Consider the following 17521-nt stretch of genomic DNA (forward strand, 5'->3'; position numbering starts at 1 on the left):
TATTTTTTTTATAACCCATGCATGTACATGTATAGTAAATTAGGCACGTAGCATCGTTTTTCAAAGGGGGGGGGGCAACCAGAGAAATTTTTTTTCACTAACCCGAAAAAGTTGACAAGCAAAAAAAAAAAAAACAAACAAAAAAAAAAAAAAAAAAAAAACGGAAAATTAAAAGTTGCCCAAACTCGAAAATCTTATTTCGTGGGGGTGGGGGGGGGGGGCAACTTTTTCAAAGCCAAGTTACTTTCAATTACAATTCCAATTTTTTGCCCTGGTCCTCCCTGTTGCTACGTCCCTGTAAATCCTTTGAGTAAAAATAATAATGCAAGAATCAAGTGCCTGTGTGTTGTTCATAGAATACAAGTATTTTATTGGTGGATGTGTCTCCTCAATACGTGTGTCGTCTCCTCATTATGTGAGATTTTTTTTTTCGTCAAAAGATTTTTGGGGGAAGTGCGTGAAAGTTTTCATTTGATTTTTTTTTCTGGTCGGGCTCGGAATACATTTAATCCATATTATCAATACAATGGCAGCTGACGAAGTAAGTGGACAAAAATCATGAAAATTACAGATTGTAACATTCCCTCTTTGCTAAATGATGAATAAAATGATGTAATTGTCCTTCCTCGTGTATTAAATCTTTTAGATTATGAATGATCTGTATCAAAATGTCAGTTTAACCAATACTGGCATTTAACTTGTTAAAGGGACATAGACATCTGATAGTGATAGTGATAGACACAGTTTCACCTAATTTAAAATCCAATGTCAATGTTTACAGTTCCTAATTAAAACAATTCTAATGATCAGCAAAAAATTGAACATCATTTACTGGTTTACAAAGGAGATACAGATCGAACTTTCTTCATATTGTAAACAAGTCTTGTTTTTATTTAAATACAGAAAATATCATATTTATAACCAAATCATTGAAAATGAGTTTCTGCAAATTCAGGGCTCTCACACCATTTTTTTGGACTGGGACAGGGGCCATTCAAATTGGGAAAATTATCGTCATTTTGGGAAAAATTGGATTACCAACATTCATTAAAAAAAAATCCTCAAACTTTTCTAGCATTTTGTCATCAATTTAACTCTGGTTTTGAATAAACAGTTAAATAGAACAAACATGGCTATGTAGGCTATTTATGAAACTACATTAGCTTTTTCATAACTATCTTTTAGTGTTGATATTGCAGATTTAGAGAATTGAGAGCCGTGGCAAATCACTAGAAACTGTATAGTCATATTTAGAATTAAATTCTTTATTGAAAAGTTTTAAGGAATATATAATAAATAATATGTGTGACCGTTGGGGTGAGCACAGTCCTTTAAAGTCAGTTTACAGTTGAATCGTTGCTCTGCCTCGATCTTCAAACATCAAACCGCAGACCACAGAAGACACAGTCTAGACTGTGATGGCACATGAAGTCAAAATTTACAGAGACAATTTTGAAATATTGATTCATGAAATCAAAAGGAGGATCCTGTACCGGCATGCAACCCCCCTCCATTTGAATTTACAAATACAAGTTTTTGTCTTTTCCTTGATTTTAGGATAATATGGACATATAGATTTTTTTATACAAAAAATTCAAACGGGAGGGGGGTGCCTTTTACTGCCCCCCCCCCCCTTACCAAATTCCTGTATCTGCCACTGAAATCTTTACCTGATTTCTGAATAGAACCCACAATCAACTCCTTTAATACTCTATGACTGTAGAGCAAATGCAAATGCTCTAACCACTGTTTTAAGTTCCAAAGTGCTGAAATGATGAGCCAGGTTTTTACCCAAATTAAATAAAATGAAAAGGAGTTTATAAATTTTTTTTTTTAAGTTTTGAGCAAAGGAGCTTTTATTTATTAAAGCCTTTAGAGCTTTTGCTTAAATTCTGCATGTCTACCCCCAGTAATATAACAGCTTTGTTTCTGTCAACAGGATGCTGATGTGTTTGAGATTACAGATTTCACCACAGCTTCTGACTGGGAAAGGTTTGTACTCCTGATTATCAACAATGTCAAAATCAAAGAAAGAATTGTTATAGAATAGTGTGTATAACTCACAAAATGCATTGACTAAATTTTGTGCATTTTGATTAATGGTAATGGTGATGAGGATGTCCAATTTTATAAAAAAAAAAAAAAAAATTCTAGTATTCTCATTTTTATTTAAAACGTGTTTATGTTAAATGAATGAGTTTTTGTTTGATTTAAAATAAATATCGAACAGCTATAGACAATAATAAAATACACTACATCAAACTGAACTTGAAATAAAAGACACTCCAGAATCAGACACATCTGTTTTATACATGTATTTGGATATTGCACAAGAGGAGAACAACAAACTTTGGTGAATTCAACTTTACTAACTTCATTTTCCCTTTTATATATAGCGATATTATATATATCTACCATGTATATGATGTCTCTCGTTTGTTGCCATATCTGCGTACCTACAATTAAAAAAAAGAAGTCTGTTGATAAATACAGTTGTAAGTTGATTAATCAAAGGTATTAACAATCTTGTTCAGATTCAACATTTCATAATTACTTGTACAAATACAAACTCTCATTAGGTTCAATGTTGTTGAATGATTTTCATACAAATTGTCAGGCCTTTGCTTTTATATTTAATTGTCTACATATTCTTTCATTTATCCATTGATTACAAGGAGCCCATCAGGAGTGTGACTGGTAGCCAGGGAATGCTTACTCCTCAATGGCACCTGGTCCCATGTCTGATTTTTTTCATAGATTTGGTTGTCAGGGAATGCTTACTCTTCAATGACACCTGATTCCAACTCTGATTTTTTCAGAGATCTGTATATTTGTATTGTTTAACATTTCATCCTTTGGTGTTCTTACCATGCTTGTATATATATCACAACACAAAAATCTGGAGAAACCCCATCCATATGATACTCAGTTAAGACGCAAGGGCTTTTTGTTTGAGCTGAAAGCTCAAGTGAGCTTTTCTGATCACATTTTGTCTGGCGTCCGTCTGTCTGTCGAGCTGCCCATCTGTCTGTAAACTTTTCACATTTTTGATTTCTTCTCCAGAACCACAGGGCCAATTTCAACCAAACTTGCCACAAAGCATCCTTGGGTAAAAGGAATTAAAGTTTGTTCAAATGAAGGGGAGATAATTCAGAAATAGAGAAAATTTGGTAGCATGCTTTAAGAATCTTCTTCTCAAGAACCACTGGGCCAGGAAAGATGAAACTTATGAGGAAATATCCTCATGTTAGGTAGTGTAGATTCAAGTTTCCAAATCATGACCCCTGGGGGTAGGGTGGGACCACAATGGCCGATCAAAGTTTTACATAGAAATATAAAGGAAAATTCTTAAAAAATCTTCTTGTTAAGGATAGCAAAGCCATGATGCGGTTGCACAATTTAAGTTCAAATGTGAAGGGCAATAAAGCCACAGGTAGTCAAAGAAATATGCAAGCATCCTTAGTTAGTGTACATTCAAGTTTGTTCAAATCATGCCCTTTAAGGATTGGTTAGGACCACTTTTGGGTATAAACTTTTCAATAATAAACTGATTTCTGTTTTTTTTCCTAGCCACAGTGCTCATGGGAGCAATGTGACCCATAGGCCTCCTGTTTGTTCTATATGATGAAATAATATAACATTTTGAACCTTTGAATAAAAAAAAATGTCTCATTTTAGCTGTCCTGAGTTTAAGCAGTTATTTAATCACCAGTTGTTTATCTTTTCTCTGTCTATGTCAGTTTGTTTCATCATCTGTTAACTCTCCACATTTTGGATTATTCTCCATATCCACTGGACAAAGAACAAGGTTCACTTATGCCCTTTTTTTGGCCCTGTAAATTTCTGAAAAACTGAAACTGCTTAATTTAGTTAACAATGCATTAAATATCATTTAGACCTTTGGTGATTGCTTGTCTACCAAAAATGACGTAATTTTCTGGCTAGTCAATGCATTATGATGCCACAAAATGTGTCAAATTCCTCATATTCTGAAAAGTCTACGAAAACAGCCAATTTGTAAAGCTATTTTTCAATAATTTATATAGATCACAACCTCTGATCTAAAATAAGCAACTAGTGAATGATAGAACTCTTTCTGAGGATTACAAGACATGTTTTATTCTTTAGATCAGAGGGTGGTTCATATTATTTTTCTTCTCTGAATGTAAGCAAATATACCCGTCTCCATTAAAATTTAAGATTCAAGAACATTGCAATTTCATAAAGCCTGTGTTCCAAGACCTGGAGTTTAAGAAGAAAAATTTTAATAGGAAATGAAAGTAATAAGTTTTTACTTTATTTTGATGTTCAAAATGGAACATGAAGTGTTAGTCAATAAATTGGCATATTTATATTGTAGTTTTATGCATAAAGTGAACTGAGCTCTTTCCGAAAAAAAGAGAAAAATTTCCAAAAAGCATTCCTGGGTAAATGCACTCCAAGCTGTAAGAATTTAATTTTGTTCAAGTTTCAATTTTTACTCAAATTTTTCATAATGCATATGTAAAAAAGAAAAAAAAGTCTCCAAAATGTGACTCATTGGAACTTGAGTGGGCCCACAATATGGGGGGAGGTGCAATTTTTTTTTTTTTAATTAAAAGACAAGAAACAAATTATTTTAATTTTTTTGCGATGAATACTAAAACTAAGATCACTCATGTCAGTGTCAAGTCCCAAGGGTCCCTTGTTTTTATTGAAAAAATGCATTCAATGATTTTAAAGGTACCTGGACACAGATTTGGAGGTAATTTTTTCTGTATAATATTACGACTTATATATTTTAATAGCATTCCACACAAAAATTAATTAAAAATCTTATTTCATTTAAAAGTTATTAAAACTTTAAATTTTTTGGCGGGTTTGATTAACACATCCTTGCACTTTCACAAATTTTAAGTTTATTCTTAATACTTAGGGAAAGTGGCAATCTTGTTGCGTATAGATGATAAATATTAATACTATAATCCAGAAAAATCAGGGTAGACATGTTCGAAAGCAAAACAAACACACAATATATTCTCAGTCTGTGCAGTTGTGGTGAGCAGACTTTGACCATTGAACGCACCCAGTGAATCGTAAACAATCAACAATAACAGAGCTCCTGCCATGTTTACAAAAACTGTGTACATAACACGAGTGTGATCGATTTGCACACAAGACTTAGTTCGGAATGACGGTACTTGTGAAGGAATTTTGCTTTGTAACATTTCTACTCTGAAAAAATTATTTTTCTGGATTAAAGTTTTAATATTTCTCATTAATACACAAAAAGATTGCCACTTTACCGAAGGATTAAGAATAAAGTTAAAATTTGTGAAAGTGCAAGGATGTGTCAATCAAACCCGCCAAAAAATTTGAAGTTTTAATAACTTTTAAATAAAAAAAGATTTTTAATTAATTTTTGTGTGAAATGCTTTTAAAATACAATGTATATAATTCGTGATATGATACAGAAAATATTTACTTCAAATCTGTGTCCAAGTACCTTTAAAAAGCTTATAAATGTTAAATTCCATGTTAATGGTTGGATTTTATTGTGAATTTATTTTTATAAACAACAGTTTTTTATATCCTTGAGATATGAAAATTTGAGGTTCCAGGTAATCTCTGTATGATATTAAATTCATGACATTTTAGGCATAGGTGCATAAAACACAGTTTAATATGAACCCAGACACGCTTAATAAAAACATCATAAAGATTGAAGTCTAGGTGTGATAAAGTAGTCCATGGTATTTCATGGGAAAGTGAATTTAAAGTTTTCTTCTGAAAATCATCAGTGATATGTTGGAACACCATGTAAAGTTATGAAATAGTTAGGGGGAGATAATCACAGCTATACTGGATAAAAAATTCATATTTGATATATTCATATACATTTATTTATCTATGTCAGAAATATTTATTTAGAACTGGGTTCAATAATCATTTAGCTCATTTTAATATCAGAGTGACATTCACTTAATCTTGATAGCAGACATAAAATTGAATAATTATACTAGTATGCTTCACATTTGAGAAAAGTCATAATTAAAAAAGTAAGTCTGAGAATATAGAGGTACATGTATCATAAACAAGACACTAGATTGGTTAACTACTACATGTAATAATGAAATGATTTAGATATTGCTGTATTATGTAGTCTACCAGTTACAATGTGTACAGAGTTATACTTAGTTAGGATGCAATGTCAGGTTTTACTGTATAGTCAGAAATTTCAGCAAGAATTCAGTTTCGGCATTTTTAGCAAGTGTGTTGAGATCACTAAAGTTGAATATTGCTAACAATTTATTTCACACTCAAGGAAACCATTATCTCTCTTTACACCATAAAATTGCTAAATATACTTCTTGGTAAATTAAATACTGAATTTGATAGACAAATCCCTTAATTTATGTGTCTCTGAAAATTCCACTTATAATCATAACTATACGTTATTTTCTGGAATAATGATTTTGAGTGCTATCAATATAATATGATGTCATTTGCTGCAGATTTGTGGCTCGCCTTGAGGAAGTTTTACATGAATGGAAGTTAGTAAACCATAGCCCTCTACCACCAGCCCCAAGGGTGAGAGAAAAAAAAAACATAACTCAGAAAAGATTGAATATGAAATCAATATTTACAGGAACATTGCTGCCTTTGATTGTTGTTCAAATTATTGAAAAAATTATTAAATCATCTAAAAAAAGGAATTGAAAAATTATATAAATCATGTTCTATATCTTTAAAAGCCAATGTGATTTTACAACCTCTATCACAGGGTAGCCTTACCACAGGGAAATGGCGTGAGAGAACAGAACCTATCAGCTTTGCAGACTTTGACTTTTTAGTGACATACAATTATTTGGAGCGAGATGATCTCCCAAAGTCAAGAGAAGAGTCAAGGCCAAGTCCTGACGATGACTCAGAAGAAAAAAAAAGTTCAGAGGGTATGTAGGTTGATTTTTGTTTTAGTTTATGATAAACATAAGTAGATTGAACAATACCATGCAGTAAAACTCCTTCAAGGAAAGCCAGAATTAAAAAAAAGATAGAAAGATTAAGATTTCGAACTGTTAAAGGTGGGAAAAGAAGGCGTTATTTTATCACTGCAGTTTTAGTTAAATATAAATTGTTTAATAGCTTTTACTGATTTTTCTAGAGACGTTACCCACAGTGATGGCAGACATGATGAGTTTGGACAATGACTTCCCATCAAAAGCACACTGTCTTTCAAGATGGTAGGTCGTAAGTTCTTATTGATATATTTCTTAGCATTAAAATCTAACTCCACAGTGATAAATATGTTACCATTACAGGTATGGATTACAGGAATTTCTGGTGATTACACCGTCCCAGTCAGCTGCCGCCATAGACTCAGAAAGCAGGGTTAAGATTCTGCTTAGTTCAGTCTCCATTGCTTTAAACAACACAGGAAGGTGAGGCAGATCTAATTAAATGTATATGCAGTTTTGTATTTTAAAAAAGTTTATTTTCAGCTCACCTGAGCTGAAAGCTAACAAGAGCTACTGTGAAATCACTAGTTTTCGTGGGGGGTTAATTTTTGTTGTTTTCGAGGTATGTAAAGACCCACGAATTCATAATCAACACGAAATGTAAAATTAAATATGCATTATTACTCAACACTTCTTTAACCACAAAATCAAATTTCCACATATCAATATTTTTTTCTCAAACCTCGAAAATTTGACCCCACAAAAATATGTGATTTTACAGTATTCTGATCACAATTTTTCTGGTATCCCTCTGAATGTAAAATGTTCTTTTTTTTTCAACTTCTTTCAACTTCAACTCAAAAATCACCTGATCAAGAACTACTTGTGCAGAAAGTTTAAACTTATATTAAAGCTTCATTGCATAGTGTAGATTCAAGATGTTTAAATCATGATCCCCAGTGGTAGGGTTGGGTAAAAAAGGCAATCAAAGTTTTAATGGGAACTTTATCATGGCTAATGAGCTTCTTAACGAGTCTACACATTCAAGTGTATGATATTGATTGACTGTTTCATAATGTATAAGCATGTGGTGCTCCTGAATTACTATTTTTAATGATTATGCAATATTTCAGTCCTGTCCCAGTGTTCATACAAGTCCAGCAGTACCGGAGACAGATGTTCTGTGGAGCTTGTGTGTTACCCGGCTCCTCTATAGACTTTGATGTCATCCACCTTAAATCACCTCCCCCTCAGTTCAACCACCTCTCAGGACTCCTAGATATCTTCAAGGCCAAGATGGTGACCTAACTATTCTATTTCTTTCCTCACATTTTACATTTGGAGAGACTTAAATATATATAAATCCAACAGGAAACGTTTTTGTAACAGATATGAGTTAAACAACAACAGATCATGAAAAAATCTGAGAAAATTTCATAATTTTTGTAGCTGCACTACCTCATTGATTTGTTTAAATAAATATCTGTGATTTTTTTGTTTCTTAGGCAACACAAGTAATGCCACGACCTACAGTGATGGTAGCTGTAAGGTTTACTTATATATTGACAGAGTGGCACAATGCTGCATGGCCTCAGGAACCCCCAGGTATGTACATGAATAATATAACCCTGGAATTGTTCCACTGATTTAAAAAAAAATAACATTTCAAGACTAAATATAAGTACCAGTATCACATGATTGTATCCTGTGGCAACAAGGTTTATCAACCAAAAAAAAAAGTCATAGAACTATAAGTCCACTGAAGATGTCTAAATTTAATTTTCAATAAAGGTGGCTAAACTGCCCTTTTCCCATTTAAAAAATTAAAATCTAAAATGTTTATAATTATGTGAATATCCATTTCTTATTACAAAGATGTGTTTGTGAAACACAATGCGCCCGGCGGCAACAAAGTTTGAAGAAGCTATTTTTAGCATATAGGTCAAAGTCAAGGTCAAAAGGTCAATGACCTTGGTGTCATTTGAAAAAGCTTAATAAGTGGAGTACGCATACCAAATATGAAGTCTGTATCTCTCACAGTTCAAAAGTTATGTCTAAGGTTAAAGTTGACAGCAGACAGACAAACAGACAGACAGATTTGGGCCCATAAAAATATTTTTATTTAGAGCTATTAGAAATATTAAAGGAATGACAAAAGTAATCACTTTCAAGAACATTAAATTCCAAGTAGTTCCCCTGATAGGTTATTTAATGTAATATCATATGTAATAAAGGTCACTTGATGAAAACCTATGCCAGTAGGCTTAATTTTATGAATTTCTTTACTTTTAGTACAGTTTAAATCTACAGGTAAGATAATGCATGGTGACAGGATGTTAGTGTGCTTCTGTGATTTTTACAGGTGAAGCTTTAAGATTAGAGTTCCCTTCCTTCGAATGCAAGCTATTTTATAACATGTCAGTTCCAAGTCTCTAACCACTCAAAAGAGAGATCAGATGTAAAATATTGATTTATACAGGAATGAATAAGAAATGATGTAGAAAAAGTCTTCTCAGGAACAGCAGGTCCATGATTAGTCATATTGTCACCTTCAATGCACTCAGTTTCGAAGAAGCAAGTCAAAATATTAGTGTGTAAGCTTCTGCAGTGATACTTAATTTGATGAAAAATTTATCAACTTCAACTGTATCCAAATTTATTTACTTGCCCTCTCCAGTGATCATTGACTTTACTTATTATTGAGTATAAAACTTACTCTGTAGGTTTAAAGAAACTATTCAAGATACATGTATTTTCTTGGAATTCATACATTTCAACAAATTTTCATGTTTGCAATACAAATAAACCCTGTATGCTGCATATTCTATGGACATATTTCTAATTCTAATAGCATGGATTGACAAAACTTCACATACACACGTATATGAAAAGATATTTACAAACATACAGGAAGTTAATGATTCAGAAAGACAACTTTGGATATCTCAAACCTATGGATATTTTGACGTTTTGCCGAATTCCCTCAAATTTAAGATACTGTTATTCCATTATATTTCATTTTAATTGTTTAAAAATTATATTTTCTCATGTCATAAAGGAAAAAATATCTATTGTATGTGTTTCTTCTATTCGAAGATTTGTCATCTCCAATGGAAGATGAAGTTGGTTGTTCAGATTTCGGGAATCTGCCATTTGGGGCATGCGAAGATCCAGTAAGGTGAGCCACATTCATTTCTTCAAAAAGAATGCTTATAAAGTAAAAACTACAATTATGTTGAATTTTCGGTATTCCATGTACCAGTACACATTTGTATATATCATATGCATTACATTTTAGTGAGATGCAGCTGGCATGCACTTGGCCAAGCTTATCTGAGGACATGATTGTTGAAAACCAGAGCTACAGGTATATATTTACATATTCATAACTGATATTAGGTAAATCTATTTATAATTTATAGTCCATTGGTTTATGCTGAGTTGGCAATATTTATGCCATATTTCATTGATAATACATATAAATTTAAGTGCATGCCTAAATCAAACTGTTTATTATACTTGAGACATCTGTTCATTGCTCTCATGTAAAGTTTGTGAGTTGACATTTCAGTGACCTTGACCCCATGCAGGCCCCACAATGGGCTGTACGTATCATCATGACAGAGGATCCTAACTGTCTTCTTGGTGAGTCATTTGTCCGTAAGTCAATTATTTGTAATTAACTTTACATACTAATTTAGTGCTAGAAAAAGTCAGGTGCTCTTTGAATGGTAGGGGGTAAATTAATTGCATTTTTTGCATAGATTTACTTTCTTTCAGAAAAGATGTAGTAAGTTACTGCATTTTGATGTTAAATTAATTAACTTCTGAGAAAGTTCACATTCCTCTGGCAAGGAAATATTTTCCTTGATTTGTGTCTAAACCATTGTCTGACCAAAGTTATTCGTATAAGAAATATAACTTTCTTCTCTTTTCATAGTCAACAGTAGTGATTGAGCTTTTGATTAGAATCAATGTAAGAACATGCTTATGTGTATTAAATTTGCTGATATCTTATATATGTTTAAAGTATGATAACTCAATAGTAAGGATGTGTCTTTGGTTTAGGTAAATACTTGGGTGATTTTATGAAAATTTCACACAGAAAAGATACAGTTGAGGATTTACTGTGGAATGTATTATCTAAAGAAGAAGATGGTGAGATTGTTATAGCATTCACTAGCTGTAAGGTTAAAGTATTTAGTAACAGTTGAACCTCATTGATAAAGGTGTTTGTGTTCCCAGGCAGATTAATGAACATCTGAAACAGACATATTAAAATCTGCAGATATAAATATTAATTCTGTTCCCTAAAGATTTCATTCAGAAGATGAAGCATTTAGATTAATAAGTCTCTACTGTAGCTATGTAATGGAAAAAGCCTTCAAGTTTCATTAACTTTCCATTACTTTCAAATTAATTAATCGCTAGAGTTAACATAGTTTTAACACTTCTGTTTTGTAGATCAAACAGGTGATATTAGCCAGGCTTTACAGAAACTGACTGAACCAAAGGTGTCTAAAATGTATGGCATTCCTTCCTTCAGTAATGTGGTTCATACCGCCAGCAGTAAACTGGCTATCAAGCCTGGACAGGCACCAATAGATGGAGACACTCTCACGGACCTGTTATATGTGAGTACAATTCATCCGCTGAAAGTAACCTATTCATGGACCTTCAAAATGCATCAAATATGATAAATCTTGCTTCATCCACGATATGTATAAATGTATACTGAAATGTTGGTATGAATATTTGCAGTTTCTGTTTCCTGATGCAAAACCTAAACTAGAGAAGGATGATAAGACTGATAATGAAAGTGAAAAACCAATCAGTAAATACTCCCACATTACAGAGGTAAGAAGAAATGTGTTATATACGGTACCTTCTAAATATCTCATTGTCTATGTGAATAGTGGTCTGTGGTTTATTTTTCCTCTCCCATTAATCACATCTCTCTTTGTCCAGGATTTGTCTAAACAGTTAAAGTCTGCTCCTGAGGACAGTCTGCTCCATAAATTAGTTGTTGCCTTGGTGATGGTAAACATGCATCATGGAGGAATCCGTGGTGTGGCTCAGTTATGGCAGGAGTTTGTCCTAGAGATGAGATTCCGGTGGGAGAACAAGTATTTAATCGATGGGTGAGTATGCTATCTTGATCACTGGTCTTAATTTTAGATCTATAGTGATATTAGATGTTGGGGTATGATGCGAGAGGACTACCCCCGGTATCTAAGATGAGATTCCAGTGAGAGAACAAGTATGTAATCGATTGGGTGAGTGGGTTAACTCATTCACTGGACCTAGGCAGTATTTGGTACCGGTACATGGTATGGTATGGTACCATTTTATCCTTAATGCTATCTTACCCTAGTCCTAGTTTTTTATCTCCAACTGTTAATAGCAGTAAGTTTTTATCTTTTATTGCAGAGTTGACCCAGGGTCTCCTAACTTAGGAACATGTCTACTCTATCAAAAGTTACAGGTAAGTCATTCGTCTTCGAGGGTTGTTCGATATGTATTGTGTATTGTACCACAGCGTGATAACGCCTTGCACGATTTCGTCGATATTTATATGCCTGGATAACTCTATTCAAAACCTTGCCAACAGTATAAACACGAGCCTTCATCTACACATGGTTATAAAATAATCGTCATTTCAATAGAGCCAGTTGTTGACCACTGTTGTAAAAATGGTTGGGAAACGGGTTGAGCATATTGAAGAAATCAGAGCTTATATAAAAGTTTGCACAAAACTTGGTAATTCGGTAAAGCAGATTTTTACTGAATTGGGGGAAGTTTATGGGTCTGATAAGGTATCTTATGAGACAGTTCGTAGGTGGAGACAGAAATTTCTGACTGGCACAGAGTCCGTCAAAGATGCAGCAAAATCGGGTCGACCTGTGACTGTATCAGGTAAGACAAATGTCTCAAAAATCAAGGAAATAATTGAAAGTGATGGCAGGTACACGATTCGTGATATTGCCAAAGCTGTTGGCATATCGCTATCGCGGGTGCATTTCATTTTGAAGCGTATTTTGAAAGTACGAAAGATTTCTGCCAGATGGATACCCCATATATTGACAGATGACCAAAAAAGGTACGAATACAAACCGCTAAGCGACTGCTAAAAATGTTTCCAAACTTCAAAATCAAAGACAATTTGCAAACATAGTTACTGGTGACGAAACATGGGTTCACTATTTCGAACCAGTAAGAAAAGTTGGAAACAAATTATGGCTAACCAAACACGGTAGAAGGCCTGTAGTTGCCAAAAGGACAATGAGCACAAAGAAGCTCCTTTATTGCATATTCTTCTCTGGTGATGGTTTAGCCGTGCAAATTCCGGTGCCGAAGGGCAAAAGTGTTATAGGTCGGTATTACCGAGATGTTGTACTGAAAAAGCTCAAGAAATATTATTAGAAACGACGTCCTGTGTCGGGATTTAGGCATGTTCGCCTTCCTCATGATAATGCTCCATCACTTACATCTGAGCTTGTGAAGCAATTTTTGAAGTCTGAGAAGGTTACCGTCTTGCCACACCCACCATACTCTCTGGATCTAGCACCATGCGACTTTTTCCTTTTTCCAAAACTTAAAAAGTTCTTATCTGGTCGTCGATACAAGTCCCGACAGGCCCTTGGCTCAGCCGTCAGTCAGTCATCAGTCAGTGCCTCAGAGGTAGACCTAAATCAGTGTACCGTGATGCATTTCAGAAATGGATTCAGAGATTAAAATTGTGTATTTCAAATCACGGAGAATACTTTGAAGGGATGTAATGTCCATTTGACTATTTGAATCGAATGCTTGTGAGATATCGTACAATACACAATAAATATCTAACAACCCTCGTATTTACCAAGGAGCTTTATCTCGTGCAGGACATACATGTCAGATCTTGTTACATGACTACGAGTAACACGTGGCTTATTCTTGAATGACAATAAATTATTTACACTTTGCATAAGGAAACATAAAAGAAATGGGCTAAACGTGCTTCTACAACTACATGTAATGTTTATCTTGAGGGCTTCATTTAGTATTTTTGAGGCACGTTTTATTTTCAGATGTTGAATTGTTGTATAGAGAGAAAAATCAAGCGAGAACAGTTATACAAGGGCTACACTGGACAGACGCTTGACGAACAAAAGGACTCTGCAAGTCCTGATGGTGAAATGGAATCTAGTCATTTATCTACCTCAGATTCTGAAACCGGTGCTACTTCAGAATTGGATCAAAGCAAACAAAGTGGGCGTCGGCCTTCTGGGGAGAAGCAGAAACAGGATAATAGTAAGGATAAAGAGGATGTTCCTGCTAAAAAGCCCCACTTAGACAGTTCCAGTGAGGAGGAGTTCTTTGAGTGTGAGAATGAAGAGGAAGAGGAGGAAGAAGAGGAGGGGGACAGTTCAGAGATGGAAGTGGAAACCTTGAAAGCAAACGTAAAGAAGCTGTTAATTCATGTTCATGTACTATTTTTGACAACACAATATTGTTAGCTAATATCACATGATGGTGCATGTAGAGCTTTGCTCATAAAAAAGCTGTTGTTTTATATTGTAGGAAACTTGTACACCAGAGGGCGAGGTGGTTTCCATGGAAACCTCTGTGACCAGCTCCTCCTCCTTCGTAGATTCTGTCACACACAAACCCGAAGGACGGCTGGCCAAGTCGAGCGACCTCAGACTTCTAAATATAGACGAGCCCCTGTACATTCCTATCACCCAGGACCCCTCCCCCATGACAGAGGACATGTTGGAGGAACATGCTGAGGTCCTAGCTAGGTACGCTGTGCAGAAAAAACAAATCCCTACACTGTTCAGAAAATACATAGAACATATAAAGCCTTATCAAATCAAATCTCTACACTGTACAGAAAACACAGAGAATGTATAGCCTTATCAAAACAAATGCTTACACTATTCACAAAACACAGAGAATGTATAGCCTTATCAAAATAAATCTCCCAAAATTAAACTTAGGCTACATCTATACAAGTTTAATGATAACAATGCATATGCTTTTTATGAACATTCTTATCATTCTGTGAATGATTCCTATGATTTCCGCTTATATATAAATACAGCAGTCTGTTGCATTATTTAGGTTAGGCACATCATCTGAGGGGGCCCAGCTAAGAGCGAGGATGCAGAGTGCCTGTCTCGTATCAGATATGGAGTCATTTAAAGCCGCCAATCCAGGCTGTACGATCGAGGACTTTGTCAGGTGGTACTCACCTAGAGACTGGATAGAGGATGAGGAATCAACAACTGAAAATCCCAAAGGTGAGAATCTGGTGTAAGAATGTTTTCATTTATTAAAATGTAAGGGAAATAAAATATTAGATTTCTGAAAAATATAAGAACTGTACACTATATATTTATCATACTGGTGTTTTAATAAGGTCATTTGAGTACCAGGATGCAGATTCCTGGGAACATTTGGACCGAGGCTTGGCAGAGTGCCAAACCAGTACCAGCCAGGAGACAGAAGAGACTGTTTGATGACACAAAAGAAGCGGAAAAGGTGAGAGGACGATAATAAGACTCAAAAGCATGTGTAAATATTTATCAAAATTTTCTACTGTTAAATCCATGTAAAGTATTTGATCTTCACAATTCTTTAGGTACTACATTTTCTGTCTGCCATGAAGCCATCAGATGTTGTGGTCCACTTATTACCAGTACTGGTTCATTCATCTGTTGTCAAGGTCATTGATAATGGTAAGTGAAATAAAAAAAATAGCAGGCATGCACACAGAAAGGCATTTACACTTTTGAAAATATATTATGCCTTTGAAATTCCTGCCCTTCCAGTTTCTTGTCTGATAGAGTACATGAATTGCTATTGGAGTCTAAACACAGAGAATCAATTTTACTTTCGTAGAGGACTCAGATATCCAAAAACTGAAAGATATGATAGAACACCTGGCTTCAAAGGCAGCAATGGTTACCAGAACTCCTCACCAAGATGTCCGCAGATATGAGGTACATGCATTCAAAGTCCAAAAATATACATGTATTATTATAATTATGCCCTTAAGGTTTACTTTCAAAAATTTTTATCAGCATCAGTACTAACAATAACTTTCATTTTATCAGGAATTATTCAAGCTCCTGAACCTAACAGAAACGTTAATAGCCAGAGCAACATCCCTGAAGACTAAATTTCCAGCATCTTTGATTGAGAGTTCTAGTGGAAAAGATGAGGTGGAGAAGTTCATCAGTGACCTAATTCACCATACAGAGGTCCCTATCAGTGGGGGACCCTCAGGACCCGTTGGGGACATGATACACAAACTGTTTGTGGCCGCTCAGAAGGTAAGATAAAAATGTCAAACTCAAAGATGAGTGATAGTGTTGATGTAGAGTAAATAATGTTCTTATACAAAGAAATGGTTAGCTTGAAGAGTTCTCTCCAAAGTAATTCAGCTTACTGTGTTCAGATTATTCCTGGAAAGGGACATAAGAGATAGATGTATATTCTACGAAGATTAAGATGCTTGATTAGCACTATCGGACGTTTTCCATGAAGAATTTTTGAATGTCACATGTCACAAAGTCTTGTGGTTTTAAGTACACAATTGAACCTCTAGTTTAGTTATATGACTATATTAAAATTAAGTACACCATTAAAACATTGTTATGAACTTCTTACTTTAAATCTAGCAAACTGCATTCACAATTTTATTTAACCAAATAAGTTAGTAAGTTTGCTTGAAACAAGTTACCTATCTATGAAATCTTCCTGTGTTGAAAATTTAACTTGACAATCGTAATTTACTTTCTTCAGGACTTGCACATGGTGATAGAAGATGAGGAAGGAGACACAGGACTTAACTCTGTGCCAGACTTTCCTCGCCCCTCAGCTCGCGAGTATATACTGAGGACAGCTGCACCTAGACCAGCTCCCTATTCTAAATCCCTTCCACATAAAATGACTTGTTCTATTATTGAAGGACATGAATTCAGACTAGCAGGAGCATTTGCTACTGATACAATATTTCAGTGATCATAGCTGTTCATGTAAATAATTTTTTATCTATCTATGTATGCAGTATATAGGATGTCAAACATAGTTGTAGAGCAGGTCTAGGGACTGAGCATTTATTTATTAGGAGTGCTGGCCATAATGCACTATAATATATTTATAAAAACTTAACTTATTTTTCATTTTATCAACAAGGAGCATTTGATTTGTTAAAGAGAATTCATTCTATATGGAATTGAATTATCTGAAGAAGACTTCACATTTGGATTTTTCAGGTTGATCCATTGAAATATCCACTACCTGGTACTCTTAATTATTAATTAATTTATAATACACTTAAAAATGTAAATCAGTTATTGATATAAATTGTTATGCTATAAATGTGCTTCATGTACACAATAAATAATAGATAAAATTGTTTATGTGAACCAGTGTTTTCAGTACATATATATAAGAGTTAAACATTTGGCTATGCAGTTACCTTGAACTCAAGTCAAGTAAATCAAGTCAATTTAGTTTTATTTATAGTCTGCAAATATATATAGCATTACAGAAATAACATATTTGCTTTAATTTATATACACTAGGATTTCTAG

At 34.2% G+C, this 17521-nt stretch overlaps 1 protein-coding gene across 1 annotated transcript; it reads left to right on the plus strand.

Moving 5' to 3' along the window:
- The first annotated feature begins 493 nt into the window (after positions 1-493).
- LOC134262466 (rab3 GTPase-activating protein catalytic subunit-like) lies at positions 494-17343 on the plus strand. The gene is made up of 24 exons (XM_062744856.1): positions 494-541; positions 1940-1992; positions 6495-6570; positions 6764-6932; positions 7145-7223; positions 7302-7421; positions 8072-8237; positions 8444-8543; positions 10035-10116; positions 10237-10305; positions 10510-10583; positions 11007-11096; positions 11403-11572; positions 11700-11795; positions 11907-12079; positions 12369-12423; positions 14006-14377; positions 14499-14719; positions 15042-15220; positions 15340-15461; positions 15562-15658; positions 15822-15922; positions 16037-16255; positions 16728-17343. The coding sequence occupies exons 1-24, from the start codon at positions 527-529 to the stop codon at positions 16944-16946; spliced, it is 3117 nt and encodes a 1038-aa protein (XP_062600840.1). The 5' UTR covers positions 494-526; the 3' UTR covers positions 16947-17343.
- Positions 17344-17521: the final 178 nt, after the last annotated feature.

Source organism: Saccostrea cucullata, unplaced genomic scaffold, assembly GCF_032062105.1.
Source record: "Saccostrea cucullata isolate Sc308-1 unplaced genomic scaffold, CSIRO_AGI_Scuc_v1 ctg369, whole genome shotgun sequence".
Classification (NCBI taxonomy): Eukaryota; Metazoa; Mollusca; class Bivalvia; order Ostreida; family Ostreidae; genus Saccostrea; species Saccostrea cuccullata.